At 48.4% G+C, this 14,647-nt stretch overlaps 1 protein-coding gene across 2 annotated transcripts in view; it reads right to left on the bottom strand.

The window, feature by feature from the left end:
• Positions 1 to 1,926: 1,926 nt before the first annotated feature.
• C1QTNF12 (C1q and TNF related 12) overlaps positions 1,927 to 14,647 on the bottom strand; it is a 28,744-nt gene continuing 16,023 nt past the window's right edge. For both annotated transcript variants that reach the window (XM_048518527.1, XM_048518529.1), the window contains exons 5-8: positions 9,504 to 9,612; positions 7,770 to 7,860; positions 4,978 to 5,056; positions 1,927 to 4,219 (exon numbers count right to left, since the gene is read on the bottom strand). In XM_048518527.1, coding sequence (XP_048374484.1) covers positions 4,121 to 4,219; positions 4,978 to 5,056; positions 7,770 to 7,860; positions 9,504 to 9,612 — 378 coding nt within the window. In that variant the 3' untranslated portion in view covers positions 1,927 to 4,120. The remainder of the gene's footprint in view (positions 4,220 to 4,977; positions 5,057 to 7,769; positions 7,861 to 9,503; positions 9,613 to 14,647) is intronic.

Genomic DNA, 14,647 nt, shown 5'->3' with positions numbered 1-14,647 from the left:
ATAGACCCAGATAAGTATACACGTGGGCATGCCCGCCCACACCACAAATTCTTTGCTTGTCAACTCTCCAGCGATTGTTGCTAAAGCTGTAGATGGTTTGGTGGGGTGTGGCCAGAGACCTTTCAACGCCAGCGCATGAATCCAGTCCACAACACGGTGTCTGCTGAGAGGTCTGCAACACGTAGTCACCCAACTCTTCTGAACTCTAAGTATAGGCAATTACATGGGTTTGACCTGGAAATATTTACAGTTATCCCTTCCCCATTGCAGGTTTGATATATCGCCAGTTGGTATAAGAAATTAAATGGGAATTTTGGGGGGAATTAGGGTTCTTGAAGTCAGTGTATGGATCTGGGGGGAAGGAGGAGGGGTATGGGGGTGATCCCCCCCCCCACATGACTAAATGGCCGCAGCCGGGGACAGATCCATGGGGGCGAACCTTTGGCACTCCAGATGTTCATGGACTACAATTCCCATCAGCCCCTGCCAGCAAGACCAATTGGCCATGCTGATGGGAATTGTAGTCCATAACATCTGGGGTGCCAAAGGTTCGCCACCACGGCCCTTGGTGGTATGTCCCTGCCTGGGACCCTCTTGCTTTCAGGAAATGTGTTACTATACTAGCATTTCTTAAGTGCTCCGCAGGGGAATCATCTCCCCCCAGATTGATTTGACCCCCAATTTTCCCCACCGTCGGGGACCGAAGCCTGCAGCCACACACTTTCACACCCCCTTCCCGAGCCCAAATCCGCGGCACATTTCCTGCCAAGCGTTTCCAGAAGACAAGCAAGGCAAACGACGCGAACAGTTAAAAGCCCTGCCAGTCATGGGCGGTTTGCAAACCCTGGGCTTTCGTCTCTGTCGGGTGAGGAAAGGCAGGCCAGCCGACGCTAATCCAGTGTAAATACCCATGGAGTCAGTCTGGAGCATGGCATCAAAATCATTTACAAAAACCTGAAATCCGACGAGGGCTTAAAACCCCCGTAACCTGTCAAATCCCTGCCAGGGAAAATATTCGAAGCGCTGCACGAGAGCAGAGCTCATGAAGCTCTCTGGGTGCCAGAAGGATTGGTTGCATTAGCAGCTACGGAAAGGGGAGGCGCAGGAAAAGCGATCGCAGGAGGAGATACGCCGCACAGCACAATTCTGGACCACAATCCTCCCCACAACACATTCAGGGGTAGGAATGACTGAACAGCCCCCAATCAGGGCCTGGATGGTTCCAAAACGCTGTCAGGCCATATGAGTGTCATGCCACTTCCGTTGCAATGCACTCGGAGGATTTCTAAAATGAATTCTGGAATCAGGAGTCTTATTCTTTGCTCCCGCCTTTTGCGCAGAACATGCATTGACCAGTGCGTACATTGGTTGTTGTGGGCTTTCTGGGCTGTGTGGCTGTGGTATGGTAGATCTTGTTCCTAACATTTTGCCTGCATCTGTGGCTGGCATCTTCAGAGGTGTATCACAGAGAGGAGTGTGTTACACACTGTGTCCAATGTCACAGTGTTTGTTACACAGTGTCACAGTGTGTGTTATACACTGCGTAACACACTTCTCTCTGTGATACACCTCTGAAGATGCCAGAGGCGTAGTGGTTAAGAGCAAGTGCGCTCTAATCTGGAGAACCAGGTTTGATTCCCCGCTCTGCCACTTGAGCTGTGGAGGCTTATCTGGTGAACCAGATTAGCTTGTGCACTCCAACACATACCAGCTGGGTGACCTTGGGCTAGTCACGGTTCTTCGGAGGTCTCTCAGCCCCACCCACCTCACAGGGTGTTTGTTGTAGGGGGGCAGGGAAGGGAAGGGAAGGGAAAGGAGATTGTCAGCCCCTTTGAGTCTCCTTACAGGAGAGAAAGGGGGGATATAAATCCAAGCTCCTCTTCTTCTAAATGAGGTTTTAAGAAAGACTCAAAACAGCGCACAGAGTGAATTTTCTGCATTTTTTTTTATAGCCGCCAATGCCAAACCAGCTCCATAAAGAAGTCAACACTCCCCCTCGCCAGCCGGCAGTTCCCGTGCCAGGTCGTTTTGGCAGCCAGTACGGTGCGCATGATATGTTTACAACTTTATATGCGTGCCCTGGGGGCAGCGGTGTATACAATGTGACTAAATATACAGATTTATTTATATATCTTATTAAAACATAAGACAACAAAAGAAAAGCGAAGAGTCTTTGCTATAATGGCTGCAGTTGCTTGAAATATGTGTCTTCTCATTTCTTGCCCTTTTCTTAATAACAAAAAAACAACAACCACCCAACGTCGCCCAGCCTGCAGGAAGTGTTTAACTGTAAGAGATTGGCAGTATAATCCTAAACAGTCAATAGGATTAGAAGAGCATAACAGCTTAGGTTACAGAGAGTCTTAACATTGAAGGACACGCAGAGTTGCCACTGAAAATGGCAGTCGGGTGTCTCACGTGCCAGGTTTTCTCATGATGCAGCCCTTTCTTGACCATCACTTACTTCTGCTAGCACGGAAGCAAGGAAACGGACGACAATCTGAAGGCATGGGATAAGTGATAGTAATTAGAAAGGGTGCCTGACGCAACACTACCATTCCCAGTAGTAGCCCTGAGCTCCTTGTAATGTTCAGCTCCACTCTAAGAGATAGGGATTAGAAGAAACGCTCGACATGGGACTGCCATTTCCAGCACAAGGCCTGACTTCTTGCAATGCTGAGCTCCGTGCTGAAAGAATTACTTAGAAATCAAAACAAAACACCGAGGCGGATATCTCACGCCTCCCAATTACACGGCCTGTGCCGTCGGTCCACCGGGCACGTCAGAGTTCGGCAAATCCGACAAGAAGTTGCGGCAGAGTTTGCCGGCTGACCTGCATTGGTTCGTGCCGAAACACATCCGGATGACAGGCTGGGTTCCCCCCTCCTCTTGCGAATGTGAAACGAGCACGACGAAAAGGCAAAACAGCTCAGTCCCGACGAAAAATAACTCGGATGGGGTGGCCTCCGTTTTTGCCGTCCAGACTTGCATCGTTCAATCTTCATAGAGCAGGGCTGGGAGCTTGCGGTGAGCCATGGATAACTTAAATAATATACAGTTCTTTTAATTACAATAATTATTAAACTATTTTAAAACGCGCACACACACACGAGACACCGTAGAGCCGTCACACAAAAGCTTTCCAAGCAGGTTGGAATGTCTGCGTAAATCAGGGATCTAAATCGGCTGGGAGGGGGCACAGAGAGGCCCCTGAATTTGGACTGGGGCATGGGGGGGGGGGTTCCCACCCTTCTCAACCAGCTTCACTTGTCTCTGATTCCTGATTGAAAATTAGAGTTGCCAGTCTTCAGGTGGGGGCTGGAGAGTTTTTGGAAACAACTGATCACCACCAGATCCGTTCCCCCGGAGAAAATGGCTGCTTTAGAAAGTGACCACTGTGGCGTTATCTCCCACTGAGGTCCCGCCCTTCACAAGCTCCACCCTCTCCAGGCTCCACCCCCAAAATCTGCAGGTTTTCCCCAACCCAGAGCTGACGACCCTATCGCAATTCCACTTGCCGGGACAGCTTTGCCATTTTAGTCGATTAACTACTATATTTAAATCCTACAATTTCATTTGGGAAGCTCCAAGTGGACCAAGTCTTTGACTCACCCTCTCCGCTCCCCACCCCATCATCTCCCACCTGGGGGCTCGTCAGGACCCCAATCTCCAAACAGGAGTCTTACGAAAATTCGGCAGTTTAAAGTTTTACAGTTTGAAAAATGTCCCCCACGATTGTTCAGTCACACAAGAAGTGAACAGATGAATCGCCAAGGATATATTTAAAAACTTTTACATAAAGGTGAAACGAGCCCAGTTTGGTTCTCGGAACGGACTCTTTTCTGGAAGCAAAGATGGATTTTCTACGACGGGAAAATAGATTTGGTGCCTGCATTCGGTGGCTAGAGCGGTCCGCCATTTCCCTTTTCAGACTGTTGTTACACCTGTGGCAGAAGGGAGGGAGGGTATCCGCGCTCGACTGAGTCAGGAACACCCAGAGTCAGTCGACAAAGAGAAGGTGGTTTTCCGGGGGAGGAGGCGGGTCTACGTTCAGGTGTGTATGTTCTTGGTTGCCATTTTTTTTCTTTCCCCGCTGCGTGGCGATGCTGGTCATGTGGAATTAGACTCCCATGAACATGCCCATGAAATCAGACCCGTTCTGGATGGTGATGGGCGCGCCGGCACCGTTATCTATGAATATTGATGTGTACTGTCCTGCCTGTATTGTGGAAACAGAAAAAGGGGGGCAGGAGAGGAAAGAGAGAGATATTGGGGGTTACAAGCCTGCATTCGTTTAATCCATCAGTTTGTTAGGAAAGGGAGTAATTTGATTGGGAGATTCGATGAGGAATGTTTCCTTTTTGACTCTGCCTCGAAACATCTCATCGCCAGCCATCGCTTCTCCTGTGCAGACTGGGAGAAGAACACTGGCTAGGAACAGGGTACATGAGGACCATAACCTCCATATGTGGGTGCCAACCTCCAGGCTGGGCCTGGAGATCTCTTGGAATTACAACTGATTTCCAGACTGCAGAGATCAATTCCCCCGGGAAAAAAATGACTGCTTTGTGGAGGTGGATTCTACGGCATGGAACCGTTCCTCACTTCCCCAAAGCCCAGCCTCCCAAGCTCCTCCCCCAATCATCCAAGAACTATCCTCCAAATATCCAAAATTGGCAAGCCCCTATTTTGACCCAAGACTGGCTGATGATGAGGTAAGGCCCCCCCCCCCCCCAATATATTTATAGAACGATGGTATCAAAAGGAAACCACAGGGGCCCATAGGTCTGGGATGAACATGGAGCTATTCTTGCCGCCATGTGAAGAAGGAACTGAGTCATGCTGAGAAAAAGGAAGAGCAAAAGTTGGTCTTTCTGACAATAGGGAGGAATTTCGGTACGTGATTCTAAGCTGGCTCTGGCTTGGCCCAAGTTCTTACATCTGGCAGAATCTATTCTTTGGTTCCAACACCTTTACCTGCAGCTGCAGCAATCCGTGGACGTAAACCGTGAAGATCTTGCTATTACTTTCCAGGCCGACGATCACTTCCAAAGACCTTTGGAGACACCAAAGAAAGAGGAACCACTGAAAACATTAGCTTGTGGGACTCAGTGCTAACAGGCCACTTGCTTAGATGATTTCATGAGCAAATTCATGGAGGAGAGAGATCCATCAATGGCTGTTTAGCTTAATGGAACAAATGTTGCATGCAACTTTAATGGCTTCCCTGAAAATTATGGGGTTGTCAGCAAAACCATCTGATTACGATTTTCTAATCTATTTTTTTCAGTAGAAGAAGAAGAGAAAGAGGAGGAGGAGGAGGAAGAGGAGGAGGAGTTTGAATGTATATCCCACCTTTCTCTCCTGTAAGGAGACTCAAGGTAGCTTATAAGCTCCTTTCTCTTCCTCTCCCCACAACAGACACCTGGTGAGGCAGGCGGGGCTGAGAGAGTCCTGAGAGAACTGTGACTAGCCCAAGGCCACCTAGCAGGAATGTAGGAATGCGGAAAAACCAGATAAGCCTCTGCCACTCAGGTGGAGGAGTGGGGAATCAAACCCGGTTCTCCAGATTAGAACCCCCCTACTCTTAATCACTACACCACGCTGGCTCTCACCATTTTCTTTTTTTCTTTTTCAGTACCATGGCTGTTAACTGTGGAGGTGGGAGGATGCAGAACGATCATCCCGGACAGGTGCAAGGTGGAAATTCTGACACAGGAGGAATGCAAAGGTTGTTCGGGTAAGGACCGGGGGAACGCCACTGCCCTCTTCTGGGAGAATGTTGGAACCCTGGGGATTTCACACCACAATTAAGAGGTAGGCCTCTGGAGAGAGGTATAAATGGAGATGAAAGCCTCTAGATGAATCTACTTCCAATGAGGGATGGTTTTGAATGCCTCATTCCTGCTGTTTCTACTTGAAAATCCCTGTTTGCTATAGCCATTAGATTGTTGGAACAGGAGAACTGAGTTTGAATCTTCATACTGCCATGAAGTTCACTGAGTGATTTTAGGTCAGTCTCTAATTAATTAATCAATTAATCAATTAATCAATTAATCAATTAATCAATTAATCAATTAATCAATCAATCAATCAGTCAGTCAGTCAGTCAGTCAGTCAGTCAGTTAGTTAGTTAGTTAATTAAATTTATAGGCCGCCTCATCCCCGAAGGAGCCTTCGAGTAAGCCTGACTCACAATATGACTACTGTTTCCAGAACAGTAAATCAATATAACATAAAATCTAACTTATTAAAATTCAGCAGCAATTAAAACAATCAATACAGATTAAACAACAAGGTTGTGTAAAAACACACACACAGGCGCCCGGTCTAAAGGCCAAAGGAGAAGGGAGGAGAGGCAGGGCCCAGGATGGAATCAGGGCCCTACCAGGATGGAAAAGGCAGCTTAGTTCCGGTTTCAGTGGGGGGGGCAATAGAACCGCGGCCAGCCCCTCCAAAAGCCCGGTGGAATAGCTCTGTCTTACAGGCCCTGCGGAATTCACCAAGGTCCCGCAGGGCCCGGACAGCCTAATATACCTCACAGGGTGCTGGGAGGATATACGAGGGACGGGGAAACTATGTGAGGATACACCAGGGATGGGGAAACTCCGTCAACTCGTTGAAGGAAGTGTGGGCTTAAAAAATGCACCACATAGATAATATCAGTTTCCTTCCTTGTGTGACTCAAGTCTATGACTCCTTATCTGAAGCCATTTATGTGCCTCTGCACCAAATTTTCTCCCATAAAACGTATACAGCTTGTAATGCTGTTTTTGCATCAGTAAACTGGCACTGTGTAAAGAACATATATTTTATGTGTCAATGCCATATGAATAGCGCATCAAAACATACCAGCTGTATCTAAAATACAAGTAAATCTGCCAGCTCAACAGCAAGAATGGAAACCATCCACACAAAAAATATAAATGGATGTAGATAGAACCTTTTCTCCCTCTCACAAAATGCTACAAAGGCACCCAGTGAAGGGACGGACAAAGGATTATCTCTTTACTTAGCAAGTGATTAAAATCAGGATTTTGATGCTAGAGGATGTAGCAATGGGTACAGTAATAGACAGCTTTAAAAGGGATCTGGACAGATTGCTACTAGCCATGGTGACTAAAGGGAACTTCCATATACCAAGGCAGTAAACCTAAGAATACAAGCGCCAGGAGGCAACATCAACACCTTGGCCTCTGTGCCCTGTTTTTGGCTCTCCGGATTTACAGGTTGGCTGTTGTGTGAGGCAAGATGCTAGATTAGATGGACCCCTTCCGCACATGAAGAATAATGCACTTTCTAATCCACTTTCACAACTGTTAGCAAGTGGATTTTGCTATTCCGCACAGTAAAATCTGGCTGCAAAGTGCATTGGAAGTGGATTGAAAGTGCATTATTCTGTATGTGCGGAAGGGGGTCCCGAGTCTGATCCAACGTATATTCCCTATTGCCGAAGTATGTTAGGAAATCTGAAATCCTCCTCCACGAATTTCTTCCAGATGGCTAGGGTTGGTTTCAATGCAATTGCACCTCTCCATTTCTCTATTTCCAAGTTGCGTACAGAACAATGCACGTATGAAGTTTGGTGCAATGGCCTCTTAACTAGTAGGTCAGAATCTGACCCAGGTCAGCCCCAGAGGATCTTGTCTCCTCTTCTTAACCATTCCAAACTATAGCAAAATGGCAGCAAACAAGTCTGGCCTGGCCCAGTTCTATCTATTTCACGGTAGGAGCCCAAATACTATTTCAGCAGTTGCGGAAGGACTCACGTGTATCGGTGGCAGAGAGATTCAATGCAGATCAGTACCCGGACGCTGTCTCTGGCTCGGAGCTGCAGTTTGCTTTTTAATTCACTGTGGTCTTTGAGGAAAAGGAAAAACAGAAAAGAATAAAATAATATTGCCGACACATGAAAACAAGCAACATTTCCAACTCCCTAACACTCTGAACATTTTTTTTGTACTTACCAACCTGCTCACTCAGTCAGCTGCAGGTTAAAAGAAGGCAAAATTCCCAAAGCAGCCAGCCACAGAAAAGCTGCAAAGCATCTTTTTTTTCATGTAGCCCGTAAGAGACTTTTACTCACAGCTGGTATCAGGTAAGAGATTGTTTTCAAACCTAAGTCATAAATCACCAGCTGAATTCCGTAACTTATACGCTGCTTGCTGACTTTACTTCCCCCCCCCCCCCTAAAACGTCAGCGCCATCCATAATTAGGAAGGGTTTTTAAAGAAAAAGATTAGCACAATATCAGATTTAATCGTAAACAAAGCGTGGAAGACGGGTCTACCTCCTATTGAGAAGCACTGGGTTGACCTGCCCTCTGTGGACTAACTTTTTTTTTTCTTACTGTGCTAAAATAAGACATCCTGAGGACATATTGGGAAGAAAGCTGCGCAGAGTGCCTTCCCAGAACACCTTTTCTAGCATCCCCAAGACGTTTTATTTAGCCTGTGCGGAACAGACCCTGGGCTCACTACACCTGGATGCAGCAAATGGACTTTTGCTTTCCTGATGATAAGAAATGATTTTCTTTATTTTTAGAAGGGCAGGATTTTATGGTCTGGGCTCATTCGGACACTCACACAAGAACAAAATGGAGCTTGAAAAGCCTGCTTGCTGCTCCCTTTCACATGCCAGAAGGATATTGAAGGATATTGATAAGGATATCGAAGAGATAGAAAAAGTGCAGAGAAGGGCAACGAGGATGATTGAGGGACTGGAGCCCCTTCCTTATGAGGAGAGGCTGCAGTGTTTGGGACTCTTTAGTTTGGAGAGAAGACGTCTGAGGGGGGATATGATTGAAGTCTATAAAATTATGCATGGGGTAGAAAATGTGGACAGAGAGAAATTTTTCTCTCTTTCTCACAATACTAGAACCAGGGGGCATTCATTGAAAATGCTGGGGGGAAGAATTAGGACTAATAAAAGGAAACACTTCTTCATGCAACGTGTGATTGGTGTTTGCAATATGCTGCCACAGGAGGTGGTGATGGCCACTAACCTGGATAGCTTTAAAAGGGGCTTAGACAGATTTATGGAGGAGAAGTCGATCTATGGCTACCAATCTTGATCCTCCTTGATCTCAGATTGCAAATGCCTTAGCAGACCAGTGCTCGGGAGCAGCAGCAGCAGAAGGCCATTGCTTTCACGTCCTGCACGTGAGCTCCCAAAGGCACCTGGTGGGCCAATGAGAATAGCAGAGTGCTGGACTAGATGGATTCTGGTCTGATCCAGCAGGCTAGTTCTTAAGTTCTTATGTTCTTAAATTCATTTCAACCTCAACAGAAACTGAAATAGTTATTCTGTGCCTTCAGTTCCTCTGACCAGGCCCAAGGAAGGGTGTTCATCCACCTGGATCAGGGATCTGCAACCTGCGGCTCTCCAGGTGTTCATGGACTACAATTCCCATCACCAATTGGCCGTGCTGGCAGGGGCTGATGAACATCTGGAGAGCCACAAGTTGCAGACTCCTGAAAGCAGAAGCAGTTGACCCCACTTACCAATGTGGACGTTGGCTGAAAACTGATAAATGCCCGACAGCAGAGCTGTGAACCGCCCAGTCGCTAAGTTTAACCCGGATCCTCGGAGGAAAGCTCCTTTGGTCAGAGGCTGGGGAGAAAAAGGACACTCTGTTAACCAAGGAGGGACTCCAAATGTGTCATGCTTAGCAGCCTCAGACTGAGTTGGATCATCAGCCCCTTTAGTTCCCATCTAAATCCCAGGTTCGAACCCTGACATCTCCACACAATAGCGTGTACTGACTTATTTCTCTGCAATGGGGACCCAAAGTTGCTTACATGTGAGCTCCCAAAAGCACCTGGTGGGCCACTGCGAGTAGCAGAGTGCTGAACTAGATGGACTCTGGTCTGATCCAGCAGGCTAGTTCTTATGTTCTTACATCATTCTCCCCTCCTCCATTTTATTCTCACAACAATCCTGCAAGGTAGGTTAGGCTGAATGTGATTGGCCGAAGGTCACCCAGCGAGCTTCCAGGGCAGGGTGAGGATTCGAACTAGAATTGGCCAGATCCTTCTTTAACATTCGACCTACTACACCACACTGTAGAACTGGGGGAGATCAGGTGCTGGGAATGCTCTTTTTCTGCCAACCAACCAGAAATGTTTTAGGGGATTTGTACATAAAGGGGCTGATGTCCCTTCGGTTCTCAGCCCCACACGCCTCCAAATCTCCAGAAATTTCCCAATCCAGAGTTGGAACCCAACTCGGCTGACCCCTGACTTCAACCTCAGAGTCTCGAGAAGACCGCTGACATTTCTCAACGAGGAATTTTGCAAACAGCTAATAATCCCTCCTGCGGTATTTCCCCTCCTCTGCCTTTTGTGCCTTAATTTTATAAGGCCAAGCTCGCAGGCCCAAAGCCCCTGGTTTTAGCAACACCCATCTGAGGGCGACGTCTTCCGTCACAAAGCTTGTGGGAGATTAGTGGAATAAAGCTAAAATAAACTCAGGGCGGCATGATTCTTATTGGCTTTGGCGCCCATGGAGTCGGTTTGGCTCGAGTCGGGGAGAAAGAGAAAATTCGCTCCAGCACGCCAAGGTCGGACCGAGGAGGGTCTAGCTTTGCCGCATCAGAATTTAGAAGCATTGTCGAAGGCTTTCACGGCCGGGACTCAACTGGTTGTTGTGGGCTTTCCCGGCTGTGTGGCCGTGGTCTGGTGGATCTTGTTCCTAACGTTTCACCTGCATCTGCGGCTGGCATCTTCAGAGGTGTATCACAGAGAGAAGTCTGTTACTGGGCTGGACACAGTGTGTAACAGACTTCTCTCTGTGATACACCTCTGAAGATGCCAGCCTCAGATGCAGGCAAAATGTTAGGAACAAGATTGACCAGACCACGGCCACACAGCCCAGAAAACCCACAACAAATTCAGAAGCTTTTTCCAATGCTCCAATGGCAGTGCCAAATTGACCCATAGGCTTGGCAGGTTGAAGCTGCGGGCCTCAAAATCTAGGGGAATTCCGGCTAGGGTGTATAATATTTTTGACACTGCCATAGGCCTTTCTTAACACCAAAGTCCCAGGGTGGCTTTCATAACAGGGTTAAAAGCCCCGTTAAAACATACAAACCTAAAAACATAAAACATAAACACTGAAAAACACCATAAAAACATCCTTTTAAAACAGTCAATAAAAACATCATTAAAAATCCCCACCCCACCTGCCCCACACCTTTCAGCTGGCATTGATGTGGGGGACCCTGGGGTGGGGTGGGGGTGGGGGTCACACATTGGAGGCCTGGTCAAAAAGGAAGGTGTTAACCAGGCGCCGAAATTCATAAAGTGTTGGCGCCTGGCGAATTTCTGCAGGGAGGCTTTCACAACACACTATAGCAGTGGTGGCGCACCTTTGGCACTCCAGATGTTATGGACTACAATTCCCATCAGCTCCTGCCAGCATGGCATTGGCCATGCTGGCAGGGGCTGATGGGAATTGTAGTCCATAACATCTGGAGTGCAAAAGGTTCGCCACCACGGCACTATAGTCTCTTCAATAACCCTTCTGTAATTTTCATTGTACTCATTTCAGAATAATACTGTCTTAAGCCAGCGTGGTATAGTGGTTAAGAGCAGGAGCACTCTAATCTGGAGAACCGGGTTTGATTTCCCGCTCTGCCACTTGAGCTGTGGAGACTTTATCTGGTGAACCAGATTAGCTTGTGCACTCCAGCACATGCCAGCTGGGTGACCTTGGGCTAGTCACAGTTCTTTGGAGCTCTCTCAGCCCCACGCACCTCACAGGGTGTTTGTTGTGGGGGAGGGAAAGGAGAGTGTAAGCCCCTTTGAGTGTCCTTACAGGAGAGAAAGGTGGGGTATAAATCCAAACTCCTTTTTCTTCTTCTTCCAAGCCTCCACTTCCGAATGTCTAGGAATTTTCCAACTCGCAGTTGACAACATCAGTTGGGTAACTTGGCCTTTGCTTTCTTGGTGCCCCCAGTGTGTTCCCATCTCCCCCTTCCCAGTTTACTCCCAGTATCGGGGGAAGCTGCCAGACCCATTTGGCAGCTCCGTTTGGCCCACTTCATTAAAAGCAATTAAACTAAACGGAGGCGGTGCCTTAATTCCCTCGAAACCGCCGAGTCGAAATGGAAAGGCAATTTTCCGGCACCAGAAAATTACCACTTGATAAAACATTCCTGTTTCTTCACGTCTCACTCTGCGGCTTTCTCGGTATCTCTCTCTCCCACACGCACGCGGAAAGAAAGAGACAATGCAGAACCTCCAGGAAAGTAGCGCAGGGCGTGGTGCGCCGGTCGGGTAAGCCCTTCCCCAATTAGCTCTCTGAAGGATACCTTCTGCTATTGCTAAGCCTGGGAGATTGCAAAGCCGACGTAATTGCCACTGTACACGGAGGTGGGAGAAAACCCGGTTTACAGCTGTTCTCAGCTCCCTTTGACAAAGTGTCTTCTCCAAACTGAGCCGTCGTATCAACCTGTAGCTCTGTTGCAGCCATTTCTCCTGTTCTCTCCTTCCTCCGTGGCTCTGTATACCCCACTCCGTCTGCCATAGAGTGGAGGGGAACACACCTGGCGCCCCCTTTAGAGTGGCCAATCTCAAAGAGGGGGCTAGAGATCTCCTGCTACTATAATTGATCTCCAGGGGATAGAGATCAGTTCACTTGGGGGAAATGGATGCTTTGGGAGGTGGACTCTATGGTAGACTCTAAGGCATTAGATTCCATTGGGAGGGAGGGAGGGAGGGAGGGAGGGAGGGAGGAAGAGGTGGGCAGGCAACAGCAGCAGCAGCAGAAGTGGTCAAGGGGGCAATGGGTGAACAGGCGGGCAGGCAAGCAGCAGCAGAAACGGGCAAGAGAGGGACGGGACAGCACCAGTGGCGGGCATGCAGCATCAGAAATGGGCAGGAGGGGATGGGTGAGCAGCATCAGAGGCAGGCAGACAGACCACTCCCACAGCAGGCTGGGTGGGCAGTTCAGGGTGCCATGGGTCAGAAGGCCTGCTCCCTCACTGACCCTATAGTTGCAGTGCGGCTTCTTGGGGCAAGACGACACTGTGCTCGGGCTGGCCACTTTGCAAAGAGGTGGCTTGCCCACTCACCTGGGTGCCCTCCACCACTTTCACCCTCTGGCCTGGGACAAGCTGCATCATGGTGGCAGCTGCCCCACTCCTCACTGGGGGGGAGGGAGTGGCGGGAGGCCAAATGCGCCCCCGTGTGACCCATGTGAGTGGCACCTGGGGCGCCCGCCTCTCCTACCCACCTCGTTCCACACCTGTGTACTGCTAAGGGAAAGAGGGTAGAAGAAGATGAGAGGGGGGGAAGCCAAGGGTTGGGCGCCATCTGTGCATGCATCTGTGCATGTATTTTTATCTGTAATTTTTGGAATTGCTGCTATAATGTATTTTAATGAATTTTAATGTTTTATTGTTATATTGTATTTATGAGATCTTATATTGTATTTGTTTTATGTCTCATTGTACACTGCCCAGAGCCCTTCGGGGGTTGGGCGGTCTATCAAGATTAATAAATAAATAAATAAAATAAGGTGGGAAAAAACCTCAATTGTACACCTGGCACAACAGCCTGTGATCCCAAGTCTCACTAGATCAGGGGTAGGGAACCTGCGGCTCAAGAGCCGCATGCGGCTCTTCTGCCCTTGCACTGTGGCTCCAGAAGAAATGGAGCCTAGCCTCCAGCCCCATCCTTGCCCGCCCTGCAGGCAGCAGGGCGGGCGCACCAACTGCCCACGGTCGGCTGGGCCGTGCCGCGGGCTTCCCCTCTCGCCTGCTCCATTGGAGCGGGGCGGGTGCTTTGCCAGCGGCCGGTGAGGCCAAGCCGCCGGCTTCATCCTTGCCCGCCCTGCAGGCAGCATGGCAGGCGCATCCATGCGCTTCTCAGAATGAGCGGAGTAAAAGGTAAAAAAACCCTCTATATATATAGTGCTATCTTTATTTTAAATGTCAAAAATTATTTGCGGCTCCAAGTGTTTTCTTTTCTTGTGGAAAACAGGTCCAAATGGCTCTTTGAGTGTTAAAGGTTCCCTACCCCTGCACTAGATAGAGCATATCACCAGGTTGAGGCAGGCTGTGTATCTTTTGGGCCAGGGACTGTCATTTGCCGAGCAAAGTGATCTTCAAGGGCCTTACTCTTTCTAAAGCACTTGGTAAGTCTTAGCCTTCATACAACCCATCAGTATTGCTTCCATCACACAAATCTGGAGAAAAACCACACAGGAATGAGCTTGGCATCAATAAGAGTATAGTGTCTCTAGATCGAGGGAAGTAATTGCATCACTCTACTCTGCATTGGTCAGACCTCACCTGGAGTACTGTGTTCAGTTCTGGGAACCGCAATTCAAGAAGGATATTGACAAGCTGGAACGGGTCCAGAGGAAGGCAACCAAAATGGTCAAAGGTCTGTAGTCCCTGCCCTACGAAGAGAGGCTTAGGGAGCTGGGGAGGTTTAGTCTGGAGAAGTGAAAGCTAAAGGGGGACGTGATAGCTATGTTTAAATATTTGAAGGGATGCCACGTCGAAGAGGGAGCAATCTTGTTTTCTGCTGACTCAGAGACTAGGACCAGTAGTAATGGTTTCAAGGTGAAGGGAAAGAGATTCCACCTAAACATTAGGAAGAACTTTTAGACCGTCAGGGCTGTTCGGCAGTGGAATTCA

The sequence above is a fragment of the Sphaerodactylus townsendi genome, linkage group LG16 (genome assembly GCF_021028975.2).
Source record: "Sphaerodactylus townsendi isolate TG3544 linkage group LG16, MPM_Stown_v2.3, whole genome shotgun sequence".
Classification (NCBI taxonomy): Eukaryota; Metazoa; Chordata; class Lepidosauria; order Squamata; family Sphaerodactylidae; genus Sphaerodactylus; species Sphaerodactylus townsendi.
This window is presented reverse-complemented; position numbering and strand designations above follow the sequence as displayed.